Genomic DNA, 13,876 nt, shown 5'->3' with positions numbered 1-13,876 from the left:
TATTATTATTAACATCATTGATATTATTGTTGTTAACATTATTGTTAAAAAAATATCATGTTTATAAATATCATTTAGTAAAGTATTATTATTATTATTATTATTATTATTATTATTATTATTATTATTATTATTATTATTATTGTTATTATTATTATTATTATTATTATTAGTTATTTATTATCATTATTATTATCATTACTATTATTACAACATATATTACTTACGAAAAATGTATCTAACGCATATATAATACCTAGGTTAAGCTTACAAACTATTTTGTTTTCAAAATAAAATATTATTATTTATTATTGATTAAATTACATATAAGATATAAATATATTTTAATATAACCTATATATAAACTTTAATATATCATATATGTTTTAATTAAAATACCTTAATAAGTATCCGATATATATAAATATTAACTATGTAATTAAAATATATAAAAATGATATGATTAATATATTTATTTAGGGTAACACATAAATCATCAATAAAACTAGTATATTAATAATATCAACTTGTTTAAATGTTATTATATGTGTTAATATATATAAATGATATAGGTTCGTGAATCCGAGGCCAACCTTGCATTGTTCAGTTCCGTCGTATGCATATTTTTACTACAAAATATCGTATTGTGAGTTTCATTACTCCCTTTTTATATATATTTTTGGGACTGTGAATACATGCGCTAATTTTACTAATGTTTTACGAAATAGACACAAGTGATCAAAAACTACATTCTATGGCTGGATTATGAATATTGAATATCACCCCTTTTTAGCTTGGTAACCTAATAATTAGGAAACGGGTATGGCCCCTAATTGACGGGAATCCTAAAGATAGATCTATGGACCTCGACAAGTCCTATCCGGGGTACGGATGCTTTAGTACTGCGAGATTATTATTATTATTATTATTATTATTATTATTATTATATAGACGAGAGGTTCTATTTGGGGATATTCTATGCATTAAAGTTAAGTTGGTTATCAAGCGTTCACCATATGAATGATTTTTAATTCGCGGGTTACGCGTGTTATTATGTACTCGGGTTACGTGTACAATTGAATATATGAAATCTTGTGGTCTATTAAAATGATGAAAATGAATGATTATGATAAACTAATGAACTCACCAACCTTTTGGTTGACACTTTAAAGCATGTTTATTCTCAGGTATGAAAGAAATCTTCCGCTGTGCATTTGCTCATTTTAGAGATATTACTTGGAGTCATTCATGACATATTTCAAAAGACGTTGCATTCGAGTCGTTGAGTTCATCAAGATTATTATTAAGTCAATTATAGTTGGATATATTATGAAATGGTATGCACGTCGTCAACTTTCGATGAAATGAAAGTTTGTCTTTTAAAAACAAATGCACTGTTTGTAAAATGTATCATATAGAGGTCAAGTACCTCGCGATGTAACCAAATGTAATGTATTCGTCTAGATGGATTAGGACGGGTCATTAATGGTGGTATCAAAGCGGTGGTCTTAGCGAACCAGGTCTTGCATTAGTGTGTCTAACTGATAGTTGTTTAGATGCATTAGTGAGTCTGGACTTCGACCGTGTCTGCATGTCAAACGTTTTGCTTATCATTTCGTGTCAAAAATTATCTGCTTATCATTCTTAGGGAATCATTTACTTTTCATTCTTAGTCTAGACACATCTTATTGCATTGATTGCATGAATAGTGTATAGACAAAATTCATATCTTAGCGTATCTGTTACTGTAAACTTTGCCTGACGTATTCTGTAAATTCCTCCGTAATGTACGAAATCTTTTGTTCTATATATATAGATATTCTATGTAATTAGAATACCATCCAATAGTAGAAAATCATTTCATACCGAAAAACCTTTTACTCAATCGTACGAAATGGAACTCGTCACTAGTTCAAGTCCCTCAGATTCCGATATAGAGTTTCACCTAAGCTCCGAAAGCAGTGTCACCAGAATGAATCAACCAATCAGGCATCCCCAATTCATCGATTGTGTTCGTAGTCGACTTAATCAATGGAGACGTGAAGAAGGTGATCCCTTCCACCAACTGAATTTACCTCTTGGTGAAGAACCAGAAGCATTTACCGGCGAACCTGTTCGAGACACCATTTTCTCTCTCATTTTCAGAGTGTCTTGTCACGACTACATATTATCTCAAATTCTAGATCTTATTCGTCCGCTTGTTTGAACCGACAATCATACTGGTATAATAGAAGAAGTCAACGAGCTTCGCGCTCGAAAAGTGACTCTGGAGTATATGGTGCAATATCTATGAGCATCAGCAGCACCAGCATCATAACCAGTACCACCATCCACAACAACCACATCCGCACCACAAACCTCAACTTCACAATATGTTCCATGAGCATCAACGTCGTATGCACTATAGATACCAGGGAGTACTAATAAAAATCAACGATGAAGTATTAATTTATAACTTCAATGAAGAAATATTAGGCGGCGATTATGTAATCTCTAAAGTCTTAGAGATTATTTATTCTAGCTCAAGCCGAAAACCAAATGAGATTAATATCATATTAACTCATTAAACCCATGATTACATCTGAAGAAAATATATATGTATATATGTTTTCATAAAGTTTGTAATTAAAAATTCTTTTGTACAAATTGTTAATGGTGAAAATATTTTAACGGGTAGGTAATACCCGAGGAATATTTTGATTTCACATTAATAAGTTACACTATACATTCTTCGAATTTGATTCAACAGTCAATTACTATCCTACTTACATCCATCGATATACGTATCTGTTCACCGCAGAATAACCATTTTCCATTCAATTTCATATTTGAATTTTGATCTATCAGAATCCAACAAGTGGCATAATGAAGAAAACATTGGACAAAATAAAACTTGTTAGAAACAAACAAATTAACTATGAGAAATTTTGTTAAGAATCCACGCTAACAAAATCCTAGCTAACTGTTCCTAGCTAACTGCTAATTCCTTATTACATTTTAATTATCGCAATTTTAATTCTCGCAATTTTAATTATCGTCATTTAATTTCTGTTATTTATTTTACGCTCTTTATTTATCGTCATTTAAATCCTGTTATTTACGCATTTAAATATCGAGACATGTATACAAGGTTTTGACATATTATATCGACACATCTATATATATTATATGGAATAACCATAGACACTCTATATGCAGTAATGCTTGAGGTAGCTATACAGGGTTGAGGTTGATTCTACAATAATATATATACTTTGAGTTGTGATCAAGTCTGAGACATGTATACAATGGGTCACGATACGTATTAATTAATTAGAATATTATATATTAAACTATATATGAATTGTTAAACTACTAATTGTGAACTACAAGCTGTGGACTACCAACATTGGACAATTAAAATAAATTAAAATATTGATTATAACATATGAAACTAAAAATTTCTTCAAGTTTGCCACTTGATTTCATCTTAAACCTCATTTATATCTTGACAATTACAATCTACGTTCAAACCTTTCATGATTCTTGAAAACACCTCAATCGAGAGGATGAACCAACCGCACTTCATCTACGGAAGAAAAGATTGATGCTTATAGTTGTGCACCTGAAAACACTCGGAACCCGAGTAAACGTTTAACACGTATCTGTGCTAGCTCCTTTGGCATTGTTATTACCGAAAATAACATTGCAATTCCTTTTCAAAATAGCCAGTTTTGTCACAGCTCCAGCAAGACAACTTCGAATTTTCAGTCAGACTAGCCTTATTATAACCTTGATATATATGCGTGCTCTTTTATTGTTACCGGGAAACCATTTATATCCTACCATATTACCAGAAAACGTAGCAGCAACCTCGTCGCTCTGTGGCTTAAATCTATCCATTGAAGTCTTATCATGAACGCATTGGCATCTTGTAACGATACCAAATACCGGGAGGCATCAATCGATAATCTCAAATTTCTCAGCAATTCCACGACAATAATTATATATATATATATATATATATATATATATATATATATATATATATATATATATATATATATATATATATATATATATATATATATATATATATATATATATATAACTTCTATCTACTTGACTTATGAACGTCACTTTTGAATTTCTGAAAAGCACTCTAGCTTACGAATCAGATCTCTGAGTTTTGAAAAAGCTGATGAAGCAGCGAAAACTTAAGACTGTTTTAACAGTCAAAAGTTTGACAATAAATAGTGACATACTGAAAAAGCTCAAAAATTTTGGTATTGAAAGACGGATTGAGCAAACCATGAAGGAGACTCTGAACAAATCACAAGGACAAAACTTGTACATAAAGAATCCAGATGATTCTGTTTCTGATGAAATCTTTAGTGAATGCCTTGTTCCGTAATTGTTCTACATCATGGTGAATGAATTTCTTCATCACATTTTGATTCTAGAATTATAAGATATTATCGTATCTTCCATTATAAATATCCTCCATATTTCTGAAAATATTTTCATAATTAATCTTATCTGGAATCATTTATCTCTTCGGGCTATCTGTGTTACATCATATAAGAAACTATTTTAGTTCTAAATTCTGAAAACTTCGAGTTTAAAATATGAATGCTTTTGAAGTAGTGTTGGGAACTGAAGCATGAGTTAGTATAATATAATGACACTTAATCAACGTGATTATATTACAGTAAGTCATGCTGAGTTTCTAATGGAACGTGATGATTCACAGGTCCTACCGTCATCATGTGCCATGTTACACGACTCTTACATTCTATCTAATCTAAAGACATATCAAGAACATATTTTTCTGATAGTTCTATCTTTTCTCTTGAATTCTGGTAATTTAACCAATCAAGGTCGTGCTATTACAATGTCTTTCTTAGAACATTAGTTATGTTCATTCGAAACTTCATACCTACGAATTTTGGACCATTACTCGTTTAACTTAAGGTCGGGAAGAGAAAACAAAAGTATGGAACTCCAAAATATAAGGGAAACGAAGGGAATGGACTTCTAGTGAAATATTCGACAGAGCAATCAAAACAGATTATCATATTTAACCAAAGAAGATCTTAATTTCCTTAATCACCGAATAATCAAATCTTATTACGAAGATTTTCTCCAAATTCCTTGAATTTCGGAAATCAACCGTGACTACGTCACCGGTTAAGACGAATCTACATTTACTCATTTCACTATTTTTGTGATAGCTTCACTCGTACTCTTTACATAAACAAATTATTTTATCCATATTACTCGCTGGTGATAAAACTCTAATTTTCAGCTCGTATGCGTCATAGACATACTTATTGTTAGCCATGACCATCCCAATCAAATTTCGGGATGAAATTTCTTTAACAGGTAGGTACTGTGACGACCCGGAAATTTTCGACTAAATTTAAACTTAATCTTTATATGATTTCGACATGATAAGCAAAGTCTGTTAGGTTGAGACTCAAAAATTTTGAACTATTTCATATATATTCAATTGACCTTCGACCATTCTCGACGATTCACGAACAAATAATTGTAAATACATATGTGTGTATATAAATGGTAATTGGAATATAATATTATATGTTGTTGTTATTAGAACGAATTATGTAAAATAAAATAAAAATAGGATATTATAATAATTATTTACAACATAACTATATATAAATAGAGTATATTAAAAATAAATATTAAATGGTTGTAATACTCGCTTGATGTTCCAATTCATATTAAGCAAGTTAAATTCAAACTTATATGATTTTAAAATAAACAGTGATCTGAAAATGAGTAATGTAAATTTTAGGCTTCTTAAAAATGTATTTAGGAACTATTTATTGAATTTTAAAACTTTTTATATTTTACTTGGGGTTGGGAGTGAATAATTAATGTAATTTTCACGGACTGTGTATTGTGCAAAATCAGTGGCGGATAAAAGTGTTCAGAAAAATCTCATATTTTTAAATTAACTATATTTATTTATTTTAGTCATGCTGAGTTTCTAATGGAACGTGATGATTCACAGATCCTACCGTCATCATGTGCCATGTTACACGACTCTTACATTCTATCTAATCTATAGACATATCAAGAACATATTTTCCTGATAGTTCTATCTTTTCTCTTGAATTCTGGTAATTTAACCAATCAAGGTCGTGCTATTACAATTTCTTTCTTAGGACATTAGTTATGTTCATTCAAAACTTCATACCTACGAATTCTGGACCATTACTCGCTTGACTTAAGGTCAAGAAAAGAAAACAAAAGTATGGAACTCCAAAATATAAAGCAAAAGAAGGGAATGGATTTATAGTGAAATATCCGGCAGAGCAATCAAAACAGATTATCGCATTTAACCAAAGAAGATCTTAATTTCCTTAATCACCGAAGAATCAAATCTTATTACGAAGATTTTCTCCAAATTCCTTGAATTTCGAAAATCAACCGTGACTACGTCACCGGTTAAGACGAATCTACATTTACTCATTTCACTATTTTTGTGATAGCTTCACTCGTACGCTTCACATAAATAAATTATTTTATCCATATTACTAGCTGGTGATAAAACTCTAATTTTCAGCTCGTATGCGTCATAAAGACATACTTATTGTCAGCCATGACCATCCCAATCAAATTTTGGGACGAAATTTCTTTAACGGGTAGGTACTGTGACGACCTGGAAATTTCTGACCAAATTTAAACTTAATCGTTATATGATTTTGAAACGATAAGCAAAGTCTGTTAGGTTGAGACTCGAAAATTTTGAACTGTTTCATATATATTCAATTAACCTTCGACCATTCTCGATGATTCACGAACAAATAATTATAAATAAATATGTGTGTATATAAATGGTAATTGGAAAATAATATTATATGTTGTTGTTATTAGAACGAATTATGTAAAATAAAATAAAAATAGAATATTATAATAATTATTTACAACATAACTATATATAAATAGAGTATATTAAAAATAAATGTTAAATGGTTGTAATACTCGCTTGATGTTCCAATTGATATTAAGCAAGTTAAATTCAAACTTATATGATTTTAAAATAAACGGTGATCAGAAAATGAGTAATATAAATTTTAGGCTTATTAAAAATGTATTTAGGAACTATTTATTGAATTTTAAAACTTTTTATATTTTACTTGGGGTTGGGATGAATAATTAATGTAATTTTTATTTAATAGTTAATGATCGAATTTTATACCATAATGACCAAAATAAATAAATATAGTTAATTTAAAAATATGAGATTTTTCTGAACACTTTTATCCGCCACTGATTTCGTACGATACACAGTCCGTGAAAACTGTCGGTAGAATAATCCAAATATTCGGCTGCTATACTATTTTGATGTTACTGTGTTACACTGCTTGCTAATTCAATTGATTGGTAAATATTACTATTTAATTCTGAATCATCTTCCTCCCACTACACACCCACCACCGTGAGCCTTGACAACACCACCATAACCATCGGCAACCACCACTCCAACCCTCATCATCACCATTACCACCATCTTAATCCCTCTCTTACTCTTCTTTTCTCTCTCTCTTCCCTTTCTTGTCCGAGAACATCACGCCATCGATGTTCACTTGCTACTTTCTATTTTTGCTGCTGTACCGAGATCAAGCCATTTGGGTGTTGCTGGGCTGCTATTCGAAACTTCACACACACACCCCATTAAACCCGTGTCTGTGAAACCCACTACTATAGCAACGAAGATAAAAAGATGTCGATAGGAAGACTATGATGATGACATGATAATGATGGTGAGGCACGATGTATAAGACGACATGATGATGGTGATTATGAATGAAACGATGATGATGATGATACGGATGTTATGATGTCGATGAGGTTGATGATCAAGATGATGAGATGGTGATGATATCGTGACGCTGATGAATGAGATATGATGATCATGATGATGATTATGATAATGACGAGATGTATGATGAAGTTATGATGATGATGCCATCTTTGTATTTTTTTTCTGTGGAGAGTCGAAACAATACACCCACTTAAATATTTTCTGTTACGGCTGTACTATTACGGTTTCTGGTTCTTAATCCTCGTAAAAACATAATAAAGATTGGACTTGGTTAAATATACTTTTGGGCTACTATTTCGGGCTGCTGTTGGGCCATAGCAAAAGCCCAATTATTGTCTGTTTTGAACGAAGCCAACTAGATTGCTAGCTGCTGCTAATCACGACATAAAAGGAATTAAAATCCTATTTATTCAGAAAGTGATAGACAGAGTAGTGGTTAGAGTTGTTGACGATTAGCGAGTGGTTGCGGGTTCGAGCCCGGGCAAAGAAAGTTTATATTTTTGGAGCTTTTAAGGTAGAATTCTATTATTATTAATATTATTATCACAATTATTATTATTATTAACATCATTGATATTATTGTTGTTAAAATTATTGTTAAAAAAATATCATGTTTATAGATATCATTTAGTAAAGTATTATTATTATTATTATTATTATTATTATTATTATTATTATTATTATTATTATTATTATTATTATTATTATTATTATTATTATTATTATTACTATTACTATTACTATTATTATTACTATTACTATTATTATTATTATTATTATTATTATTATTATTATTATTATTATTATTATTATCATTATTATTATTATTATTATTATTATTATTATTATTATTGTTGTTGTTGTTGTTGTTATTATTATTATTATTATTATTATTATTATTATTATTATTATTTATTATTATTATTATTATCATTACTATTATTACAACATATATTACTTACGAAAAATGTATCTAATGCATATATAATACCTAGGTTCAGCTTACAAACTATTTTGTTTTCAAAATAAAATATTATTATTTATTATTGATTAAATTACATATAAGATATAAATATATATTAATATAACCTTATATATAAACTTCAATATATCATATATGTTTTAATTAAAATACCTTAATAAGAATCCGATATATATAAATAATAACTATGTAATTAAAATATATAAAAATGATATGATTAATATATTTATTTAGGGTAACACATAAATCATTAATAAAACTAGTATATTAATAATATCAACTTGTTTAAATGTTATTATATGTGTTAATATATATAAATGATATAGGTTCGTGAATTCGAGGCCAACCTTGCATTGTTCAGTTCCGTCGTATGCATATTTTTACTACAAAATATCGTATTGTGAGTTTCATTACTCCCTTTTTATATATATTTTTGGGACTGAGAATACATGCGCTGATTTTACTAATGTTTTACAAAATAGATACAAGTGATCAAAAACTACATTCTATGGCTGGATTATGAATATTGAATATCACCCCTTTTTAGCTTGGTAACCTAATAATTAGGAAACGGGTATGGCCCCTAATTGACGCGAATCCTAAAGATAGATCTATGGACCTCGACAAGTCCCATCCGGGGTACGGATGCTTTAGTACTTCGAGATTATTATTATTATACAGACGAGAGGTTCCGTTTGGGGATATTCTATGCATTAAAGTTAAGTTGGTTATTAAGCGTTCACCATATGAATGATTTTTAATTCGCGGGTTACGCGTGTTATTATGTACTCGGGTTACGTGTACAATTGAATATATGAAATCTTGTGGTCTAATAAAATGATGAAAATGAATGATTATGATAAACTAATGAACTCACCAACCTTTTGGTTGACACTTTAAAGCATGTTTATTCTCAGGTATGAAAGAAATCTTCCGTTGTGCATTTGCTCATTTTAGAGATATTACTTGGAGTCATTCATGACATATTTCAAAAGACGTTGCATTCGAGTCGTTGAGTTCATCAAGATTATTATTAAGTAAATTATAATTGGATATATTATGAAATGGTATGCATGCCGTCAACTTTCGATGAAATGAAAGTTTGTCTTTTAAAAACGAATGCACTGTTTGTAAAATGTATCATATAGAGGTCAAGTACCTCGCGATGTAACCAAATGTAATGTATTCGTCCAGATGAATTAGGACGGGTCATTAAAGACCAAACACGACGAGCACTTTCCCAGGAGGTCACCCATCCTGGTAGTGCTCTCACCTGAGCACGCTTAACTGCAGAGTTCTCATGGGATCTGCTGCGCTTGTGGTCCCAAAACGCGTCATGCTAGGAAAGGTCTCCACACCCTTATAAGGCATGCTTCGTTCCCCTCTCCAACCGATGTGGGACGGATATAACAATCCACCCCTAATGGGACACAGCGTCCTCGCTGTGCACATTTTGGTTCGGGGCCTGGCTCTGATACCATTTGTAGATCCCAGGTGACACATTCCCCGTAGCATGATATTGTCCGCTTTTCCCGTAGGCGCATGGATTTTTCTTGGCGACCAAACACGACAATCACTTTCCCAGGAGGTCACCCATCCTGGTAGTGCTCTCGCCTGAGCACGCTTAACTACAGAGTTCTCATGGGATCTGCTGCGCTTGTGGCCCCAAAACACGTCATGCTAGGAAAGGTCTCCACACCCTTATAAGGCATGCTTCGTTCCCCTCTCCAACTGATGTGGGACGGATATTACACGCTGGTCGGTCCGGACTATTCACACAAATTCTAGATCGAGTTTAATTCATAAGTAGCAAATAAATAATAGATTACATTACTTCAAAGACACTAATATTGTAAATAATAAAACAAATAATGTGAACTCTATATCTACTTTTCTTTCTCAAACGCGACACCAATTTTACCCAAATCTAAATATAAAAATAGACATGAACGCCCAGATCTAAATAGGAAAAGTAATGATACTATCAAATTTTTTAAATCTTTTTAACAATAATGACACAAAATTAAGAATACAAATACATAGATCTATATCCAAAAAAGCTTCAACTATCTTTTACAATGGTAAATTATGAGTAAATGTACATGATATTGCTCATCCACGCTTTGTTTCTCACGCAATATCTACCTCGTTTCACTCGGTTTTCGTTTTCAAAGTGCTCAAAAAGGTTATGATCTTGGGTTCAATCGCGTTCTGAGTGCTTTTGCAGTTCTAAGTGTAAAATTGATGTAAAATTGACTAAAGTATGCAAAATGATCAAGAAAACTGCAAAGTTTTCATCCTGGCAACAAGAACGTCGTTCCATTATCAAGGAACGTCGTTCCATCATCAAGAACGACGTTCTAGAAGCCAGAACGATGTTCTACCTGGGAAATTTACAAAGGAAATGGAAACTGAACAAGATGAAAATTCTAGCACGATTCAGGAACGACGTTCCTTTGAAAGAACGGCGTTCCACATTTATTCAAGAATGACGTTGTGTCAACCAGAACGGCGTTCCACTTCTGAAGCCCAAGAACGACGTTCCTTAAGGAGGAACGACGTTCCACCTGCGTTTTCTGGGAAGATTTTGAAGAGTATAAAAAGGAAGAGATGAGGGTTTTCATCATATCATTCACTCAATAGAATAGTTCGTGGTGCCTGATCAAATTTAGGATTTCTTAGCTATTTTATCAAGGTTTTCATCAAGTTTCTATCATCCATTCCATTCTACATCAAGGATTTGAAGATTGAATCAAGATCTAAAGCTTGTTCTTCATCATCTTCATCTTCTTCACCTAGTCACTTTTGTAATTTCATAAGTTTGGTACAATTTACTCTTGTTTATTGCTTAATCATGTTTAGATTAACTTTAATAGCTTGTATTGATTTAGTTCTAGCCATGATTGGCTAGATTTTATTATGTGCTCTTGGTTATGAAGCTTGAATGCTTTAGGTTGTTCATATTGATAATTATTGATTGTGTTTAGATGAATTTGTAGTTGATGATTGTGATTTGTCATTGGAATTAGTCACAAGATCTTTTGTTATGATTATTTTGGACTTGACTTTGATTATATAGGTTGTGTAGCATTCAAAGGGATTTGATTAGTGAAGCAATTTATACTTTAACACTTAGGTGATCTAGACAATCAAATTAGAGCTTTCAAGGGATTGGGGTTCTAGTTTGGGTTGGTAATCAATTGGTCCTTAGTCAATATAGTGAAGTTGGTGTTCTTAAGGGATTTTGATCATCAAGTGATTTTAGGGGACTTTAACCTAGGCTAAGTACTTATGATAATTGCATGATTCAACTAAGATCGATTGGTATAAGCTTATGGGAATTTGCTAGTATTAATTTGATCACAATAACATCTAGTAGGGATACTAGTCCAAAGTTTGAACACGATTAAATCTTAAGTGAACAAGGAACAACCCAAATGCTTCAAGTGGATTAAAAAAGTGCACATGCTTTTAATAATGATATTTACTTAATCACTTTAGTTCTTAGTTTAATTAGTCTTCTTAGTATCTTAACTTCAAAACCCCCCAATCAAACACAACTTAGGACGATTATGACTTTACATAAACTCAACTAGCAACTACCGCTCTCTTGGGACGAACTTCAAACGGAACACTTGCTAATTACAACTATCGAGTCATAGTTTCTCGTGAGATTGTTTCATAGTCGAGTCAAAGTTTAATTCAAATATAAATCTAAAAGAGAGTAGTAGTATGTGCAGAAAGGAAACAAAACCATCTCATCAATACACAAACAATTTGAGAGAAAACTTTACATTCCATTAAATTGAATTACAATCGTCTCTCTCCATAACTGAGCCCTAAGTACAATCATAACAGAACTAACAGCCTAACAACTAAATTAGATCTATTTACCAAATAATCCCTACAGTATGCATAAATACACTATGAACCCTTCGACTTATGTACATCTTTAGCCTTTGGTCTCTTATATTTTCATTTCTGACCCCTCGACTTGCATTCCCTTGATACTTCCCCTCAAGTTGTGAGTTGGATACCTCTGCAACTCCCAACTTGCGAAGAAGATGATGATGTTTATCTGAGGGTATAGTTTTTGGTGAATACATCGGCTTACTAAGCTTTAGTATAGACATATTTCGTTTGGATATTTACTGACTTAATCTGATCACGAATGTAATGACAATCGACTTCAATGTCTTTCGTTCTTGCGTGAAAAACAGGGTTAGCTGCATTATAAATTGCAGCTTGATTGCACAATACAAATCAAAAGGACCAAGCGCACATAAATTACGCCATTGATCGGTATTTTATCTCGCAACAGGTTAATGCCATTGACCGGTATTCGGCTTCTGTTGATGAACAAGAAACAACACCTTGCCTTTTTTGTTTCCATGAAATTGGAGAATCACGCAACAGAATACAATATCCAGTAGTTGATTGTGTGTTATAGGGAAACTTTCCCAATCAGAATCACAAAACGTCTTTAATTGGATAGCAGAATCACAATCTAATAAAGTTCCTTGAGCAGGTGCTAAAGGGAGATATCGAAGAAGATGCTCCACAACTTGTAAATGAACAAAAGTAGGTTGTTGCATAAACTGACTTAGCAATAGAACACTATAACATATATATGGCCTTGTTATTTTCAGATATATTAGTTTCCCATTCAATCTCCTACATACTTCAGGATCTGGTAAAGGAGCACCTGCCTCTGGAGTCAACTTGCAGTTCAGATCTAAAGGTGTTTTATATGTCTTTTGATTAATGATACTAACATCCTTTAACATGTCTAAAGTGTATTTCCTTTGAGAAACAAAGATGCCTTGATCAGATTTCGACACTTATAAACCAATAAAATAACTCAATTGATCCAAATCTTTCATATGAAAATGAGGCTCTAATTGTTCTTTCAACTAGTTAATGTGAACAAGACTGTTCCCAGGGCCGTCCTGTCAATTTTATGGGCCCTGTTCGATAAACAAAATTGGGCCCTTTATATACGAAATTTTTCATATATAATAATGAGTTCAATAAACAAAAGTGAGCCCTTTGTATTC

General features: G+C 31.7%; 1 protein-coding gene across 1 annotated transcript; it reads right to left on the bottom strand.

The window, feature by feature from the left end:
• Window positions 1-13,141: 13,141 nt before the first annotated feature.
• LOC139868031 (uncharacterized mitochondrial protein AtMg00240-like) lies at window positions 13,142-13,606 on the bottom strand. The gene has a single exon (XM_071856396.1). It carries the CDS (start codon window positions 13,604-13,606, stop codon window positions 13,142-13,144), a length of 465 nt encoding a protein of 154 aa, XP_071712497.1.
• Between the last annotated feature and the right edge of the window lie 270 nt (window positions 13,607-13,876).

The sequence above is a fragment of the Rutidosis leptorrhynchoides genome, chromosome 1 (genome assembly GCF_046630445.1).
Source record: "Rutidosis leptorrhynchoides isolate AG116_Rl617_1_P2 chromosome 1, CSIRO_AGI_Rlap_v1, whole genome shotgun sequence".
Taxonomy (NCBI): Eukaryota; Viridiplantae; Streptophyta; class Magnoliopsida; order Asterales; family Asteraceae; genus Rutidosis; species Rutidosis leptorrhynchoides.
The sequence above is the reverse complement of the archived record's forward strand: the minus strand, read 5'-3'. Positions and strand labels throughout refer to the sequence as shown.